A 20,589-nucleotide genomic window follows, 5' to 3' on the forward strand; every position below is an offset into this window, starting at 1 on the left:
TCCAAAGCGACGTACAAAAAGTGCATTTTCATGATCGTAGACAACTGCTGAACACGGGTTCAGTAAGGTACAATTACTTATTTTGTACAGCTATTTCTAGCCGAGAACAATGAACACTATCCTGGACTAACATCTGCAAAGCCAACTAGGCAGAAGAATAAGCTACAGTATTAGGACAAATACAATTTACCAAGAAGTGCAGGGATGGGGCAACATGTAACAAGTGACAGGAAAAAGGTTTTTTTTTTAAAATTTATTTATTTTTTAAATATTTATACAGCGTGGTGGTGGTTAGTCTAGGTATAGTCTGAAGAGATGAGTCTTCAGGCCACGGCGGTAGATGGATAGTGAGGGGGAGGTTCGGAGAGGGACGGGGAGTTCGTTCCACCACTGGGGAGCTAGGGTGGAGAAGCTCTGTGATCCCTTTGGGACGCCCTGCTGCCGCAGAGCGGAGTGGTCGAGCAGGCACATAGAATTGAGTCATGTCCTGCAAGTAGTGAACAGCCGGAGAAAAAAAAAAAAAACCCAGTTTAGTGTTTGTACGCCCCAAACATGGGCTTTTTCTCCTTTTTTTTTTTTGAACGTTCAGATGAATTTACTAATGACATCACTGCTAGATCCGCCCTTGGATACCACCCGGACGACCCCAGGAGTGATAGATAGATAGTGGTGTGAGAAGTGAAGCGTGTGAATTTTGTGTTTTTTTTTCTTCTTTTTTTAATGAAAGGTGCTGACAGTTTGTCGGCCTGTGAGGGGTGGGGAGGTGAGCCTCAGGCCTGTTTTCGAGGGTGGGATGGGGATGGGGGGGGGGGGGGTGCTGTCCCATGAGAACGCGCAGTCTGACTGACTGTCCTTGTGCCCCCCCACCCCCCTCTTACAATGCTGCCATTCACCCACCCCCTGCCCCCTCTCCCCCCCCAATCCTCACTGGTCCCCTCTGCCTACATATTTCACTTTCTGCTAATTAGGATAGGCTCGCAGGAGCGGCACATAAGCACGCCCCCCCCGCCCCACCCCCCCACCACCGTTGAGTCTTATCGCAGAAGTAAGAGGTTCTATTCTGGGCGTGTGGGATATTTTCGGCTTTTTGCCGGGCCCTTGTTTCCACCGGCTGCATGGGCCCGTCATCCTGGGTTTGTGCGAGTGTGGGTATGAGCTGACGTGCTGACGCAGGATCACACAGCGTTTTGAGCGACCCAGTTTGTCTGTAAAGCCTAAGAGAGCTTCAAATAATATTAATTTATTTTTGTTTTGGTTTGTTTCCCTGCTCTCTTGGTTTAATAGGATGTAGAATCTCGAGTGCATTTCAGTTCCAGACCTTGATTTGAGTCATTTTAATTTTAATGTAATTATTTACGGAATTTTGGATTTTGGGTTACTCATTTAAAAAAAAAAAAAAAAATTTTTTTAATTGTTTTGAATATATCCAACTGTTCTCTCATTGTGATTTGAATTACAATGTGCTCAAATTGTAAAATTCTATTTGAGCACATGATCCAACAAATTGTGTTTAATAACAGGAGTTTTTTCACAAAATGTCGGAGCTGAAAATGTTTATGTGCGATATTCTGTCTGCTCTCAGGAGCTGTAAGGTAACGCTCTCTTTCTTTGTTTTTCTTCTCTCCCTCTCTCCCTCTCCCTTTCTCTCCCCCCCTTCTCTCAGTGGGACCTACCACTCCAGGGATGAGAGCACGGACAGTGGTCTGAGCATGAGCAGCTACAGTGTGCCTCGCACTCCGGACGACTTCCTCAACAGCGTGGACGAAATGGACACAGGTACCGGCATTACCGTTACCACCGTTACCACCGTTACCGTTACCACCGTTACCGCCATTAGTGCTATTGCCATTACCGCTACTGCCTTCAACGTTAACGCTGACTCTTAATATCAGTCACTTAATGTTAGTGTTACTATGACTACACTTCTACTATTACTATTTGCAGTGGAGATATTAGTCCTAGAAGTAGTGGTACCGTTGGCAGTATTTGCCTTAAAATTAAATTTTATGTAAAAAAAAAATATGTGCTCTGGATGAGAGGCGAACATGGAAATTAAATGTAAAGTTGCTCTGTTATTTATTTGTTTGTTTGCTTGCTTATTTAACCAACAGGGGACTCCCTGGGTCCGGTCTCCATGGCGACGCAGCCCCCCCGTTTCCCGGACTACCTGGACACCATCCCCGGGACGAACGTGGACCTGGGCACGCTGGAGAGCGAGAGCATGGCGGTGGAGGGGGAGGAGCTGATGCCCAGCCTGCAGGAGGCGCTCAGCTCCGACATCCTGAACGACATGGAGTCCGTGCTGGCCGCCACCAAGATCGACAAGGAGAGCTTCCTCACGTGGTTATAGAGGGGGAGGGCGGGCGGGTCAACCGCACCCCCCCCCACAACCCCGCTCCTCGGTCCGCCGCACACTACCAACCAACTGCTGCAAGACAAGGCGAAATCTGTGAAGGATCTGGAGATGCTTAAAGACATTTCAGTCTCTCTTTCAGGAGTCTTCCCTTTTTCTTTTTTATTGTTGTTATTCCGCGTACAAAAAGGACAGACATACATGGCAGGCAGCAGGTTATTTTTTAATGTTTTTTTTTTTTTTTTTTTTTTTTTTTTTTTCCTTCACGCAGTTTCTCTTACTCACGTCCTCAAGGCTGGCCCATGAACTGACGATTATTCTGAGGGTTCCCCAAACCCCTCCTCCCCTTCCCCAGATTTCGCTGTCTATCTCCTTTCGGCCTCTTCCTGCCGATTGTGGTTACCCCCCCCCCCCCTTTCACTCCCCAGGGCAGGGCTAGGCGTGTGCACTGCGACTTCCTCACCAGTCCTCACCTCTCCTCATCTTGGTCTCTGCAACACAACTCTTACATGGGAAAACATTTCTTTTTTGTTCTTCTTCTTTTGTTTTCTGCGCCGACAGCTTTGGGTTTTTCTTTCCGAGCGTTTTGTTCTTTTTTTATTATTATTATTTTTTTTGTATTATTCTGTTTTTTATGTGAGCCTGAGAAACCAAAAGAATTAAAATAAAACGTGTGTGGGATTGCGAAAGGTTCTTCTCGGCACTGATTTGGAGTGGAGGTGAGGGGGGAGCCTGGCTTCGACAGGCTGGCTGTGATGTAGTGGTGTTGTACAGCCACAAGGGGGCGCTCCGTGATTTCCAGTGCTGCTGCTTGGCTGGGCCAGCAAATGTAACTTAAAACCTTGTCAAATCAAGTGCCTTTCCATTGTGTTTTTGTTTTTTGTTTTTTTGTTTTTCCAGAGAGAAGAGAAAATAACACTACAGTACCATTTTGCTACGTAAATCAATATATTTGCTAAGCTGTTTTTTTGAAGATCAAGTTTAAAGGTTCTACGTACATTCATGTTCAATAATCAAAAGTATATTTCCATTTTAAAAGTAGAGGTTTATGAAAAGTGTATTGTAATGGGAATCCTAGCTTCTTTATATTTCAGTCTTATTTAAGCCTGATTCAACCTTGGGTTGTTTTTTTATTATTATCCTTTAATTTGGGTTGTTAGATTGATGTATAATGGATCAAGCAGCCTTCTTGTAGTCCTTTTTAATTGTTGCTGATTTTGTAGGTGAATTTTAGGCAGAGTTTTGTTTTGTTTGGGGCCACCTTCCAGCACATCACAACAGCAAAGACATCAGAGTAACCATGGCACGGGACTGTCACTGTAAATTAAAAAAAAAAAAAAGAAAAAAAAAACCTAAAACCCTAAATTTTTTTCTTCAAAAATCAGCTTTTCAGTGTTACTGTGGAAACCATGTTTTGGTTGCCAAGGGCACACACTATTATTTTTTAAAATTTTTATTTTTGTTTCCAGTTTAAAACATTTTTCTTATTCATTTAGCAGTCACTTTTGGGTAAAGCATTTCTTACTCTGTTTTTTGCGAGATTGTGAACTTAATGCCTCATGCAGTGTGAAAAGGCCATTATTACGTTGCGTTGCATGTATTTACTGGATGCTTATTTAGAATGGCTCTCAATGTAGGCTGTTGGCTAAAGACGCTCTGTTGGCTGTAGGTGCCCCATTACCTGTGGACGCTCTATTAGCTGTGGACGCTCTATTGGCTGTGGACGCTTGTATTGGCTGGACGCTCTGTTGGCTGTGGACGCTTGTATTGGCTGGACGCTCTGTTGGCTGTGCATGGCATGATTTAAGAAAGGGTGGGAAAGACTAGCCTAAAAGCACTTTCCTCTGCAATGTAAGTGAAAATGGCGACATGGAAGGGATTGGCGAGCGCGAGCCCTGTGTTCCCCCTCCAGTCCGATGAAGATCTCTCTGCTGTGATGTACTGAAATGGCTGCTCGCTGAAGGAAGGTGGTTTATGACACGTTTTTCCGATGGTTAGACGAAGAGGGTGTAGAGTTTTAGCGGTTAGGTAGAGGTTTGGACGGTAATTCTGAACGATGAGAATTGTAGAGGATGTAGGGAATTTCCAACAAAAGCAAACTCGATTTAAAAGTTTGTCAGGAATTTTCGCTGTGGCCTCCAAAGAGTGTTTTTGTTTTTTGTTTTTTTTAAATAGACTTTCCCTTAATTTGTATCCTTTCATGAACAAGAGCAACATACATGCAGATATATGTGAAATATGTTTGCACCAACAGGCAGGTGATATTAGGATCTTTGTGTTTTGATAGAGAAAACAGAACAGATGTCTTGACAAGCTGGCTACTTTAAGTTTTTTTTAATTTTTAATTTTATTTTGTTTTTATTTTATTTTATTTTTGGATTCTGGATTTGAAATGGTAAATGAGCTATCCCCAGTCATTTTAATTATTTGTTTTCACGTTTACATTCTAGGTCTAGGGTGATGCTACAGTGACCATTGTCTGACTCCGATCAAAAACTATTTCTGTTTTAAAAATCAAACGTTTACATGGTTTCATGTTTAAAATCTCATAGAAATGCTGAAAAATAGACAGATTATCCCTTTTGTCCTTCAAAAATGATTTACGTCACTGTGATGCTAAATGTGATTTTTTCCATGTAAGATGAACAAGAGCAAATGTACTTTAAACCACCCATGAAAGCTGTAGGATTTATTTCTTTTAGACCTTAGTTATGACGTTAGTGTCAAATTGAAAACTGACATCCAGTGTTACCATGGGAACCTGAGTGTTCTACATTCTGAGGTTGCATTCAGAACCATTTTATTTGACATGAGGCTCAGTATTTGTGGTGGGGGGGGGGAAGGGGGAAGGGGGGAGGGGGGGGGATGCAACTAAAATGAAATCTTTTAGTAATTGGTGGTACCATTTAGTACTGTCTTTGCACATGTCTACAGAACTTTGACTAAATGGTGTTTGTCACTTGTGTGATTTTCTGCATAGTAGTAAGTACTTGTCAGACTATATATAGTAAGTAAGTGTTGACTGTCTGTATGTAGAGGTAGGGCTAATAACACATTTTAAAGGTTTGGTATTTAGATGTGTCTAAATGCACTCAAAATGAATTTATATTCAGTGATGATTTTGTTTGATGGAAAGTATGTGCATGCATGCTAGACCCATGAATTCTGTTACATTGTATCTCTTTATATAATACTTTTAAAATGGGCCCTAAATAAACTCTATACTTTGTGGTAACGTTTGTCAGTTTCTCGTTCTTGAAGTTCAGCATGCACACCATTCTATGCGTATGTCCTGTGGTTCTGAATGAATAATTATTTTAATTGATTAATATTTAAATAACAATTTAACATTGGTGGGGTTGATGAAATTAGAAATGGACAAAAATAAAAATTGTTGTTCATTCATTCAGATGCATAAAATATTGTGTATATTAAAGATCCACAGTGGAATAAATAAATAGAAATGTATTTGAACACATGAAGAACAAGTTATTTCTGTGGAAAATAACAAAATACATAAGACTATATCTTATGTCCAAATGAGAAATATATTTTTCAATATTTATTTTGTGTTGTTCATTCATGATATAAATATGTGTATATTTAAGATCCACAGTGGAATAAAATAGAAATGTTTTGAACACATTAATGGAGAAAAGGTAATTTCTGTGCTGATAAAAATACTAAGACTATAGTCTTATGTCCTAAAGTGAGAAATTAATTTTTGTAATTAATATATGTTCGTTATTGCATTCAGATGCATAAAATTTTGTGTATATTTACGATCCACAATGGAATAAATAGAAATGTATTTGAACACATTAATGGAGAAAAGGGTATTTCTGTGGAAAATAACAAAATACATAAGACTATAATCTTAGGTGCAAAGTTGGAAATATATTTTTCAAAGTTATATTTGTTGTGTATTCAATCAGATGGATAGAATATTCTGTATATTTAAGATCCACAGTGGAATAAATAAATAGAAATGTATTTGAGCACATTAATGGAGAAAAAGTTATTTCTGTGTTAAATAAAATAATGCATAAGACTATATTCTTATGTCCAAAGTGAGAAATATATTTTTCAATATTATATTTCTTGTTTGTTCATTCAGATACATAAACTATTGTGTATATTTAAGATCCACAGTGGAATAAATAAAAATGTATTTGAACACATTAATGGAGAAAAGGGTATTTCTGTGGAACATCATGAAATACATAAACCTATAGTCTTATGTCCAAAGTGAGAAATTTGTAAATTTTTCTAATTAAATTTGTTGTTCATTCATTCAGATGCATAAAATTTTGTGTATATTTAAGATCCACAATGGAATAAATAGAAATGTATTTGAACACATTAATGGAGAAAAGGGTATTTATGTGGGGGAAAAAATACCTAAGATTATAGTCTTATGTCTAAAGTGAGAAATTTGTAAATGTTTCTAATTAAATTTGTTGTTCATTCATTCAGATGCATAAAATTTTGTGTATATTTACGATCCACAATGGAATAAATAGAAATGTATTTGAACACATTACATGGACGGAGTGTGGCACAGTGGGTAAGGAACTGCGCTTGTAACCGAAAGATCGTAGGTACGAATCCCGAGTAAGGACACTGCCGTTGTACCCTTGAGCAAGGTACTTAACCTGCATTGCTTCAGTATATATCCAGCTGTATAAATGGATACAATGTAAAGTGCTAAGTAAAAAGTTGTGTAAGTCGCTCTGGATAAGAGCGTCTGCTAAATGCCTGTAATGTAATGTAATGTAACATTAATGGAGAAAAGGGTATTTCTGTGGGGAAAAAAAATACCTAAGATTATAGTCTTATGTCTAAAGTGAGAAACATATAGTTTTTAAATTTAATTTTGTTGTTCATTGATTCAGCTGCATAAAATAGTCTGTATATTTAAGATCCACAGTGGAATAAATAAATAGAAATGTATTTGAACACATTAATGGAGAAAAAGGTATTTCTGTGGAAAATAACAAAAAAGGCCTAAATATGATTATAGTCTTATGTCCAAAGTGAGAAATATATGTTTCAAAATTAAATTCGTTGTTCATTCATTCAGATGGATAGAATATTGTGTATATTTAGGATCCATAGTGGAACAAATAAATAGAAATGTACTTGAACACATTAATGGAGAAAAGGGTATTTCTGTGGAAAATAACAAAATACATAAGACTATAGTCTTATGTCTAATGTGAGAAATATATATTTTTTAATTAAGTTTGTTGTTCATTGATTGAGCTGTATAAAATATATATGTGCATATTTAAGATCCACAGTGGAATAAATAAATATAAATGTATTTGAGCACATTAATGGAGAAGAAGTTATTTCTGTGTTAAATAAAATAATGCATAAGACTATATTCTTATGTCCAAAGTGAGAAATATATTTTTCAATATTATATTTCTTGTTTGTTCATTCAGATACATAAACTATTGTATAAATATATGATCCACAGTGGAATAAATAAATAGAAATTTATTTGAACACATTAATGGAGAAAAAGATTCTCCATTATTCTGTATATTTAAGATCCACAGTGTAACAAATAAATAGAAATGTATTTGAATCTATTAATAAAAATCAAAGTCATTAAAAATCAAAGTCAAAATCAAATTACATAAGACTATAGTTTTATGTCCAAAATGAATAAAATGCAAACACAAAACTTATTTTTTTCTTCATTTATTCAGATGGCTAGGACATTGTGTATATGTTTAAGATCCACAATGTAAGAAACAAATGGAAATATATTTGAACACATTAATGGAGAAAAAGCTTTATCAGTGGCAAATCAACAAAATATATTAGAGTACAGTCTTATGTCCCAAATGACATAAATGCTAAACAATTTAATTTGTTGTTCATTCATTCACATGGATAGAAAATTGTGTATATTTAAGATCTAAAGTAGAAGAAATTAATAGAAATAGCCTGATGCACAAATTTTTTGACCTGGTGATCACAGTTGCTATTTCGCACTAGCCATGGGAACTGGTTTCTCTACAGGACCTTGCTGAAGAAGTTTATACTTTGGCTTCTTATGCAATAAATGTGCATATACTAACTGAATGCTTCTCCACATATTTGTTTTAGATTCAAATACTTTTCTGTGCTCTGTTTATCTCGCCTGGTTTAACTGAGCCTGCCAATATGACCAGAAGGCGGGTTTTGCACTTTTTGAGAGCATTTCCTTGGTTCCAATACACCAGACAAGATTAGTAAAGTGTAGAAAAGTATTTGATTCCAAAACAAATACGTATTTGACCCAGACATATATGTATGTATATATATATATACCCCCCCTCCCCAGTTAATGCTGACCATTATGCAAATTGTATTAAAAACCCACATGCGCCATCTTTCCTTTCAAAAACTAGGTGCCGTTGCTGTAATTATTCTTGGTGTTTTGGCGACCTCTGCTGGCGTCATGCAGTAAATGCAGGAGCAAGTACATCCCGGCTTAGTATGCACGGCCATCGTTCATCGTATGCACGGCCATCGTTCATCATCGATCAGGAACTGCAGAAACTACACTCGCAGACGCAAGCCCCGTGCCATCAGACTGCAAAACCATCATAAAGCACTCACATTTTACCATTAAGGCAGCAATCATGCCATAATAATGTCAGAAGATTCAAGAATAAATCAACAAGGAAACGGTTATGATTCTTTCTGATTCTCCCGCATTTTTACATTCACATTCCACATCTAAACTATATTTGTTTTTCTAGGTGTGATAGAAAGATGAATATTTAATCATAATTCTGCTTACCCAGGCTACTTAAAACTTCTAATTTAGATCCACACACGCTACAGACCCAGTTTAATAGACCCAACTGTTAATCCAAATTGTTTGTCGAGAATATAGAGCAATAAATAAATAAATTCATTTTTTAGAATATGTTCTTGCCTCCCAAGACAATTGTCTTTAAATATTAAATTAAAGGGTTGTGCATGTTGTGCAAGACACAACACTCTTCCCCCTCTTTTTTTTTTTTTTTCTAGTCTAGTTCTGACATTTAAGATGTCATGAGCAGGAACTTTACAAATGATTATTTAACCCAGTCTGATAAAAAAAAGCCTTCAATATCTTTTGGTTGCATTTAAACCAATTAGATTTGTTTTACATTTAGACACATGGTATGCAGTATGAAATACAGTGAGACAAGGTTAAAAAAAACACATCTCAAATCTTTCCAAAGCAAATCTACATTAACAAGGATTTAGGCTTTAGCATTATGATATTTTCAGGTTCATGCCTTAAGGATTAATACCACACCAGACTGAAGCAACCCATGCAGATGCAAGTAAACATATTTAAAGAGCCATTTATTTTCTCAGCCAAATAGATTAGGCCCCGACCTCAAGAAAATGATTTTAAATGCTTTGTGATGAGCCGACTGTGCCACTAGATGGCGATGTTACTTAAGTTTACTCCAGCTTGAGCACAAAATAAATTGTTGTTTAACAATACCGCTGAACATTTGCACCATATCTATCAAGGCTTAAACCCATGCTTTAAATAGTCTATCTACAAAAACTCAATTGGATTAGTAGTCAGGACAAGCACAAAACACCTCCAATTTTTTTCATGGAAGAAATAATAGCATTATTTAAATGATAATACACTTAAGTGGAAAATATTTGAAGTGTTAAAGATGTAAAATAATATCCCCTGTGATATCCATCAGAAAGTAACATTTTAATGAGCTGCTTTACACCCTGTTTTTTTCTTCTTTTAAATTTACACAGAATAGCATCAGGAACTTGTATATTGAAATCATTTTTTAAAATTCTTTAAAAATTTCAGTACTTAAAAAATACTTTCATAATTTTACACCATCCACCCTCATTCTAATTTGACTTGTCATAATGTTCAGACCTAGTCTATGCATGCTGTGTGAACTGGACATAATGTTCATAGCTATAGATAACTGTTACATAATGAGTATTGTACCATTTGCCAAAATAAGGACTTGTCTGGCTTGGAATCAGTTCAGTGAATCATTTTATATTTAATCATCTCATCAAGTGCAAAGCTTTTTTTAGGAACTTTATCTTTAACTTTATGTTTTATAAAAACTAATGGTGGTGATGTTATAGTTTAGGCGTGTATGCCTGCCACAGTTACTGGCTCACTTGTCTTTACTGATGACGTAACTACTGATTGCAACATCAGGATGAATTCTGAAGTGTAGAGAAGCATCTTATCTGATTCATTGGACAGGGCTTCATCCAACAGAAAGGCAATGATCCGAAACATAAAGCAACAAAGGAGTTTTTCAAATGGGAAATTGTTTACTGGCCAAGTCATTCACTCAATGAATTCACTGAATTCAATTTAATATGCGTTTCATGTACTGAAGAGAAAATGTAAGGCAACTAGCCCCTGAAACAAGTAGGAGCTGCAGATGGCTGCAGTACAGGCCTGGCAGAGCATCACCAGAGAAGATACTCAGCACCTGGTGATGTCAATGGGTCACAGACTTCAAGCAGTCATTGCTTGCACAAGATATGTGACAAAGTACTAAACCTGACTACTTTCATTTACATAACATTTACATTTATATGCCACAGACATTATGGTGTTCTGAAAGGAATTACAGAATAAGTTCTGTAATTTCTACATGGTCAAACCAATGTGTATAAAAATACCCTTTAATAAAAACTGAGCTTTAACCACAGGTTTTATTACAAAACTATCTAAAACTGTAGGAGTGTAGAGCCAAATCAAGAGAAAATATGTCTTTGTCGCAAACCTTATGTTCACGTAAACATAATTGGTTATGCAGGATAATGCTGTATTGTATTTTATTTTTAAAGTTAACATAATGTGGTTCATTTAAAAAGTGAGCTCTGTCTTATTGTTCACTTCAACATTGAAACACATACTCATGCGGAATTATCGCTAAATTGTGTAATTTCTTCTCCCAGACTGCAGCATTATTTAATTTACTCCTTGAGGAGAAGCGCTCCCTTGGACTATATTAAAAATAGAAACACTGCACCCCAGCGTCTGACCGCACACCGATAAATATATAAATCTGTGCAGCCTGTTACCTGGCAGTGAGAAGAGGAAGACATCAGCCATGGTAAGGGAATACCGTGACGTTCAATAGAGGAATTACCCGTAAACTGTCAAGACATGTTTATTTCCATGCCATAAATACAAAATTAAATTAATCTATAGAATTTTTGGTTCATAATTATTTTTAAAACTTTAATATAAAATATATTTTTAAATATAAATGAATGTAATTAATTTAGCACCTATATATTAGAAGAAAATGATCTTTTAGACAGTTTAACAAATTCCAGTGTCTGAAGATTAGTTAAGGTTAAAGTGCAATAAAGTTTGGATTATGCAAGAGGAAAATAGAGTATATGATAACGTGTACTGTGTCCCCCAAAATGCCAAAATGCACACATTATTATTAGGTTGTGTACCTGTGTGTTTTTTTAATTTCATAGAATTTTTTTTTTTTTTGTAATAATGAATGATTTCTCATCTCTTTGAAAATGACTCAATGAATTGTCCCGCGCAGGAAACCGAAGCGGTCAGAATGAACCAGTCCTCCTGGAACGTGACGTTGATATTCACGGGATACGGATCCCACCCGCTCAATTACCTCTTCTTCACGCTCACTCTTTTTCTCTACCTGCTCTCCGTTTTCTCAAACGTTTTTCTGATGCTGGTCATCCGTGTCGAATCCAGCCTGCACAAGCCCATGTACATTCTCCTCTTCAACCTGGCGGTGAACGGTCTGATAGGGAGCTCGGCCGTCTGGCCGAAGATCATGGACATCCTGTACTCGGGCATGCAGGAGATCTCCCAGCGGGCCTGCCTGCTGCAGGTGTTCTGGGTCAACGTCTACGCCACGGGCGCCTACACCACCCTGACCGCGATGGCCTACGACCGCTACGTCTCCATCTGCAAGCCGCTGCAGTACCACAGCATCATGACGGGCAGGAGATTGAGGCAGCTCTTGGTCCTGGTGAACGCCACGCCCGTCTGCGCCACAGCCCTACAGATATACCAGACGTCCCGGCTGCCGCTCTGCAGGTACACCATCGACAAGATGTTCTGCGACAACCTGACGGTCGTCAACCTGGCGTGCGTGAGCAGCGCTGTCATCAACGCGTACGGCCTGTGCGTCATCATAGGCCTGATCCTCCTCCCCATAATCATCGTGCTGGTCTCTTACGCCATGATATTGACCGTGAGCTTAAAGAACTCGAAGGAGGCTCAGATGAAAGCTCTGAGCACGTGCAGTCCTCATTTGATCACCTTCATCAATTTCTCCCTGGCGTCTCTGTTCAACGTCATCTACAACAGAATTCACACCACCCGGCCGTCCGGGATTAACGTATTTCTGTCGCTGCACTTCGTCATGGTGCCTCCTCTGCTGCACCCAATAGTGTACGGGATACGGACTCAGGAGATCAGGAGATCGATCGCGAGAATGATGAGGAAGAAAGGTTTCGGCGTGGTGGTGTGAGGTTAAAAAAATGTTCGCTCTCAGCCGTGGGAGGGAGACCTACGTCAGCTGTGTGTTTGGAATACTTGAAAAGTGTTTAGGTGATGGTCAAATGCGGAGTTTTCATCAAAACATGCTAGTAAGCCAAAACATGTAATCATTATAGGCATGCGCTTTGCTTTGGATGTAAGCGTCTGCCAAATAAATGTAATGTAATGTAATGTAATATTAAAGAAGAATTTTGTAATGAATATCGGTGAAAATGTATGCTAAGAAAAGACAAACAGTATTTCTGTCCAGAGTCAATATGAAAACCAGTGCATAGAAGAGGCTGTACTGGTGGATGACACATCTGGTTTCTGGGCTGTAATGTATGAAATATATAACCCAGGATATTGATATTTCATAAACAATGTTTCATAAAGAATGAAAAAAAGAATAAAGTCTTGTTGATTTTATATGCTCATAGGTAGAGTGACTGAAGAATTATGCATGTACTTGCATGCATGTGTGTGTGAGATAGACAGACACATAGAAAGAGAGAGAGCGAGAGAGAGAGAGAGAGACCTTTTTTCTTAAAAACGTAAGCAAATTTTCTGAATTTATTGATAGGTCAGGCGAGTGTGTCATTGTGCAGTATTAATGTGCATTCTATAATGGAAAGGGGTGGTGGATATTTTTGTTTTTAATCTCCTGGTTGCATTTCAAAGTAGAGTTTTTGACATTATTATTCTACTGTAAATAAAAAAACATTCTAAATTTGTGTGTTTGTTTGAGCAATAATATATGAAGGCATTTCTATCCTCAGATTTATTTTGTAGAACAAATGAACAGTCTTTTTTCCTCATTCTAATAAAATTCATTTCACACACAATAGACTGAGTAAAAAAAAACAGCTTTGATTAATATACTTATATTATGCACCTACAGTGTTAAAATGAAGAGAAACTAATTTCTGCACTCTGTGCCAAATGATTAGTCTTCTAATCTTTCCTCTCTATCTCTAGACAATATGGAAAGGGAAGTTCCTGTTTGTAAAACAAATTCGATTCGGTCTTGAAAATTGACCTAATTGCTTGTTCAATGAGGAAAGTGCAGAGCAGTGATGCGGTGAGATGGTAATGACCCAGCCCATCTCCTTCTGCACAGGAGACAAACATGAGATTACCCAAATATACACACACACCACACACACACACACACGCGCATTCACAGATTGCAAACAAGACTACGATACTGAGAAAAATTAAACAATTGGTCGCATTAATTTGTCTCCTGAACTTTTCAGCATCATCTGACAGCTAACATTAGCCACTCCCCCAGAAGACCAAATCTTATTCTTGCGGATGAAATTCTTCCAAAACTAGGCAATAACAACCTCATGGTGATCTGCAGTGCTGAGTGGCTAATTAGAGAGCCTATGTACAGAGATGGCGAAGTGCATTTTACTGTATGTTGTCCGTGTATAATGGAACACAATAACAGGTGCTAATGCAATATTCACAGTACAATGTTAGAAACATAATGTAACATAATATAACAGACCTAGCCACGATGGGAAACGCTATACTACGCCTACCATTTTATTAAACTGTTTAGCTTCACTATTAAGGGAAGTCTGTAACAAATACCACATCTTCGCATGCCGTCCTGGATTTACCTGAAAAGGTGTATCCCCGATTTCAAACCTGAACGATTGTTATTCTTATAAGCAGTACAAACTGGCTTTGATTGGTGCAGTTCACCCACTGCAGAAGACAAAAAAATGCACTTTAAATGTAATTGTAACTTCAGTTATTACTGACAGTAATATGTCGACAGTAGCCTACATGTGGCTATATGTGTGTATGGTCGATATGGCATAGTGGTGGTAACATGATGCTGCAACATAGAAATAGCCTGTGATTGCAAATAATAGATATACATTGAGCTCCATAATGTGCGGGACAAAGACATATTTTTCTTGGCTTCATACTCAAATTTAGAATTTTAATCAAACAATCCACATGTAGTGAAAGAGCAGGTTCTCAGCTGTTAAGTTATTTTTATACACTTTAGTTTCACGATGTAGAAAATACAGCACTTTTCATACATAGTCCCCCATTCCAGGGCACTATAATGTTTGGGACATATTAACGTTATGTAAATGAAAGCAGATGCATGCAAAAAGATATGAAGATGCCTCATGTCTTTTGCATGCGATGACTGCTTGAAGTCTATGATCCACAGACATAAACAGGTGCTGAGTATCTTCTCTGGTGATGCTCTGCCAGGCCTGTACTGCAGCCATCTTCACCTCCCGTTTCAGGGGCTAGTTGCCTTACGTTTTCTCTTCAGCTTATGAAACGCATATTAAATTGAATTCATAAAACATAAAGTTAAAGATAAAGTTCCTAAAAAAAAGCTTTGCACTTGATTAAATATGAAATGATTCACTGAACTGATTCCAGGCCAGACAATCTGCAGTGTCCCGTGGCTTTATCCACCATAGAGAGAAGTCCACAGAAAACATGATGCTAAGACCACCACCAAGGTCCCAAACTCTATGGAGTAGGCCGCAAACCTTCTAGTACCTTGTTGAAGGCAGACAAGCCTCTTTCCAGCCTCAGGCCTCCCAGAGGGCAGTTGCCCGGGCAAGGGCTCTTCCAGAGAGCACGGAAACCACAGAAATCACCTTGCGGCATTCAGTTGGAAAGCTGAATGGCCGAAACTCGAGAGCTTCGGTGTCATGTTCTGGGCCAGAAACAAGAGGTTTTGGCTGTCCAGGAAGGATGGAAGGGTAAGGGTATTAGAGACGCTGGATGATTTTCCAGGGGTGGAGTGGTGCTTGGGATGTAAATCCTTTGAAATCCAAAACAAACGGACACAGAACGCGAGAGAAACCGTGGAGAAATTATCAGGGAAAACTAGACATGAGAGACAAGGCTAAGGCACATCACAAAGACTAAGCGATGGCTGACAGAAATCCAGGGACTAAAATACCTAAATTAACAGATGATACTCTAAACTAAATGAAGCAAAACCACACCAAACAAATAACCCAATGATAACAAGACCAATCAGGAAAAATAACACTAAGGTGAAACACAGAATGAAACAAGAGCTCCCCCTAATGAATATACAATGGGACCCTGACACCACCAATTAGAGAAAACCTAAACAATTTCACAAAGCATATTCTTAGAAGATGAGTGAGCTAATCTTAGATTCATAGTACTGTAAGGTTATAATCAGCCTAGTTCAATGCACATAGCATCATGTGATTATTATGAGCTTGACAAGTGAGGCAATTTTTTCTTTAAAAAAGGATTGTGGACATACTGCCCTCCTTTAATATTCTTTGGTTAATTCAGACAGACTAACAGGAAGAGAAATGATTACAGCTCTGAAGGTGTCGTGGTGGGAATCGAACCCTCATCCATGCGGATTGACTCACATAGGGCCTCAGACTCAGCCATGCCAACGGACTGTGCCGCAAGTCTCTCGATGATTCATATTTGTATATCTTAATTTCTGCTTCTACTTGCATCATACAACCCGATTAATCCTAGAGGGGACATCCTCCGTCAGACAGTGTTCAAAATAGAAACACACTAATGCCCAACAACCCAGAGAAAGATATAAATCTGGGTTGTCTATCAGCACTTTAATACAACACAGGTAACAAGAGTGGAGTCACGGTAAGTTTATAATGTGGCATAAAGTTTTGGAATTATGTATCTGTGGAATTAGATTCAACATTCTCAGTTCAGTTTTCAGTGTGAGAATCATTCCTTCCCACAAGCAACATGGCTCATAATATCAGAAGTTACATTGTAAAATATACTTTATAACATACATTACAATAGCTGTGAATATATGAATACTCCTTCAGTGTTGAATACTACAGTGTGTTTACAATTAAGTACATAGCTGCTCTTGATTGGGAAGATGAAAATATTTACATAAAGGGAAAATACTGGCATAAAACAACAGGTCAGTGAGTTGCTGATTAATGTTAAATGCGGTTTTTGTGTTTTTAAGCTTCAATAAACCAGGCAGATCAGTAATAAACTATTTTCATTTGCAATGATGGCCTGGACATATCCTAACATTCTATTTTGTATATTGTTCAATAATTTCTACCCCACAGGAAAACCATCATGATGAATCACTCCTCTTTGGACATCACTATAATATTCACTTCATATGGATCCTTTCGCCCAATCAATTACTTGTTTTTCACTCTGACTTTTATTTTCTACCTCCTCTCAGTTTTTTGTAATGTTTTTCTGATGCTGGTCATCTATTTTGATTCCAGCCTACACAAGCCCATGTATATTTTTTTGTTTAACTTGGCAGCAAACGGACTGATAGGAAGCTCTGCTGTCTGGCCTAAAGTCATGGAGAACCTTCTTTCAGACACTCAGAAGAGCTCACTGGCAGGTTGTCTGGTTCAGATCTTTTGGGGATATTTCTATTTAACTTCTGTGTATACCACTTTTTCGGTCATGGCCTACGACCGATACATCTCCATTTGCAAGCCTTTGCAGTACCACAGCATCATGACTCCCGGAAAAGTGAAAACACTGTTGACTGCAGCCAATGTTGTTCCTCTCGTCTCTATAACCATCCTTGTGTGTTTGACTTCAAGACTGCCGCTATGCAAGAACACCATTCACAAGCTGTTTTGTGAGAACCTAGGAATCGTTAGCCTCTCCTGTGTGAAAAGTGCTCTGGTTAATCTGTATGGCGTTTGCATGGTTACGATCTTAGTTGGTTTCCCTTGTATTGTCGTGCTGCTCTCATATGCAGCGATCCTCAATGTGAGTCTGAAAGCCTCAAAAGACGCACAAAAGAAAGCCCTCAGCACATGCTCTCCGCATTTAATCACCTTCATTAATTTTGCCCTGGCTTCTCTATTTTCTGTGATTTATAATCGATACAGTTCATACCTACCAGAACAGGTTAACATATTAATTATTGTAGACACTTTTGTGATCCCCCCTCTGTTGCATCCAATTATATATGGTATCAGAACACAGGAGATCAGGAAATGTATCGCTAAAACAGTGAGGAAAAAAGAAAGATTTTTCTGGTTTTTTTGAGCTTTTTCCTTTTTTGTGGAGTTCAGATTGAAATCGGTTCAATGTGCATTTCAATGATTAAATCAACTAGAGAACATCATTCATAAAATAAATCACAGATATTTTTGTGATTCCCCATCTGTTGAATCCAATCAAATACAGGATGAGAATACAATAAATAAGGAAATGTATTGTTAAAATCAGCAAGGAAAAAGAAGCTATTAAAAAATTTTTAAAGTTACATCCTGTGAAGTTCAGGTTGCAATCAGCTTCATGCTATATGCTTTACAACAATAAAATCAACTAGGAAACCCAATTCATAAAATAAAACATTAGATGCCAAGATAACACTGCTGATAAAAGCTTTGTACTTTATGAGCTGATTAAATATAAAATGATTCATACTGATTCCAAGCCAGACAATTTGCAGCATCATGCAGTTTTTGAGTACAGCTTTGTACCCAACAAACAAAATGGTAAGGCTTTTCAGATGTTTCAGAAAGTACCATTTCCACCAGGTTCTATGTGGTACAACATATAATTCTCATATTATAATGACTATTGCCAAAAACAGCATTTATGCTTATGTTTATGATTTGTTTGTGAAACCAGCCCATCTCCCTCTCATTGTCTTATTTTTCATGACTATCCAGCAGCCATGATAAAGGTCACAAGTCACCACTGGTGCAAGTGCATATAAATGAAATTTGGTAATGGCACATTCTTATAAAAAGGTGGAGTTTTAAACTTCTTTGATTATGTGTGACCTCTGTCTAATGCCAGTCTTTAATGGTAGAAGATACTCTGGTCTCATTGTGCAGTATTAATGAACTCTGAAGTATAATGTGTGCTACTGTGACAAATAATGAATGTACATTCAGCAAAGGAAAAGTGTAATGGATGTTTTGGCTTTTTGTTTTTAATCTCAAGGCTGCATTTCAAAGCTGAGTCTTTATTATTCTATTGTAAATAAAATATAAATGTTATAAATTAATGTTTGTTTGAACTATAATATATACAAAATCTGAAGGTGGTACGCAGAACCACTAAAGATCTATGAAGCAAAAAGTAAGCAGTGTACCATGGTGTCCTGGTGTCTCCAAATGTATCCAAAATGTCTAAATTGAGTTTTGCTGTAAATCATAATCAGATATTTCACTACAAATCAACTGCTTTGACTCATGAAACTCACATTTGCATAATTTCCAAGTGGGGATATTTGGGGGGGGGGGGGGGTCTCAAGTTGGACAAAAAACCTATCCAAAACCTCTCCAAAAATGAATCAAATGTTTTTTGGCCATTATAAAAGCATATACATTTGCCCCTAATGATGGTGTAGATTAAAACATTGATATTAAATAGAAATATAATGCAAACACATCGTGACACTATGTGGTACCTAATATATAATCATTCACTATTGTATGTTTTTCTGTGCTCTATAGTGTGTAATCTTTTGTTGCACAGGGGTGGGACAAGCTTTTTATGATCACTCCAGGGGAAATGCTATGTTCATTTAGCACATATCCGCAGACAATAAATTTGAATGAGTATTTCCCATGCCCTAGGCAACAAGTATACCGCATGGAGATTCTAATTCATGATCTATTGTACAATCTGGAAGGTGAGTGGACTAGTCTCAGATTCACAGTACTGTAAGATTATGAGCAGCTTGGTCAGGCTTACTGTATAATACCATGTCTATAATCTGTCTAATAAGCATCATCGTACCACAAATTTATGTTCAGACTGCAAGGTTGTGATCAGCCTGGTCAATGCATATAGCATCATAAGATAATTATGAGCTTGACAAGTGAGGCAATTTTTTCTTTTAAAAAGGATTGCGGATGTACTGTTCTCCTTTAAATTATAGTATTCATGATATTTACCTTGTTTTCCATCCATTTTAAATGGGTTTTCAGGTGTTTTCAATGGTACCAATGGCTTCAAATTAGAGTTTAGGGCTCAAATTAGGGTTCAGCTAGGGTTAGGGTTAGGAAAACGGTAAGTCTGAGGGTTGAGGCAAGTTTACAGTTGTATTCAGCAGCTTGAAGAAAGGTTGGGACATGAGTTTTATTGATTTTGAATGAACCAAAAAAAATGTCTAGTAGCATGTGTACCCATGACCATACAAAATGTCTAATACATGCATGTTTTTCTTAGGGAGAACATTTTTCTTTTTTAAATGACCTCATACATATGATTTTGCATTTAAATTATAGTATTCATGATATTTACCTTGTTTTCCATCCATTTTAAATGGGTTTTCAGGTGTTTTCAATGGTACCAATGGCTTCAAATTAGAGTTTAGGGCTCAAATTAGGGTTCAGCTAGGGTTAGGGTTAGGAAAACGGTAAGTCTGAGGGTTGAGGCAAGTTTACGGTTGTGTTCAGCAGCTTGAAGAAAGGTTGGGACATGAGTTTTATTGATTTTGAATGAACCAAAAAAAATGTCTAGTAGCATGTGTACCCATGACCATACAAAATGTCTAATACATGCATGTTTTTCTTAGGGAGAACATTTTTCTTTTTTAAATGACCTTATACATATGATTTTACATTTAAATTATAGTATTCATGATATTTACCTTGTTTTTCATCCATTTTAAATGGGTTTTCAGGTGTTTTCAATGGTACCAATGGCTTCAAATTAGAGTTTAGGG

General features: G+C 37.6%; 3 protein-coding genes across 3 annotated transcripts in view; all 3 read left to right on the forward strand.

The window, feature by feature from the left end:
- The window catches only part of LOC135236579 (transcriptional coactivator YAP1-like), a 41,163-nt gene extending 35,575 nt beyond the window's left edge, over nucleotides 1-5,588 (forward strand). The window contains exons 7-8 of the mRNA XM_064303037.1: nucleotides 1,664-1,776; nucleotides 2,112-5,588. Of these exons, the coding sequence (XP_064159107.1) occupies nucleotides 1,664-1,776; nucleotides 2,112-2,350 (352 nt within the window). The 3' untranslated portion in view covers nucleotides 2,351-5,588. The remainder of the gene's footprint in view (nucleotides 1-1,663; nucleotides 1,777-2,111) is intronic.
- Nucleotides 5,589-11,946: 6,358 nt separating this feature from the next.
- On the forward strand, nucleotides 11,947-13,543 carry LOC135236974 (olfactory receptor 52B2-like). Its single transcript, XM_064303632.1, has one exon. It carries the CDS (start codon nucleotides 11,947-11,949, stop codon nucleotides 12,880-12,882), a length of 936 nt encoding a protein of 311 aa, XP_064159702.1. The 3' UTR covers nucleotides 12,883-13,543.
- A 3,463-nt stretch (nucleotides 13,544-17,006) lies between these two features.
- LOC135235735 (olfactory receptor 52L1-like) lies at nucleotides 17,007-17,948 on the forward strand. Its single transcript, XM_064301520.1, has one exon. The coding sequence runs from the start codon at nucleotides 17,007-17,009 to the stop codon at nucleotides 17,946-17,948; it is 942 nt and encodes a 313-aa protein (XP_064157590.1).
- Nucleotides 17,949-20,589: the final 2,641 nt, after the last annotated feature.

Source organism: Anguilla rostrata, chromosome 12 (genome assembly GCF_018555375.3).
Source record: "Anguilla rostrata isolate EN2019 chromosome 12, ASM1855537v3, whole genome shotgun sequence".
Classification (NCBI taxonomy): Eukaryota; Metazoa; Chordata; class Actinopteri; order Anguilliformes; family Anguillidae; genus Anguilla; species Anguilla rostrata.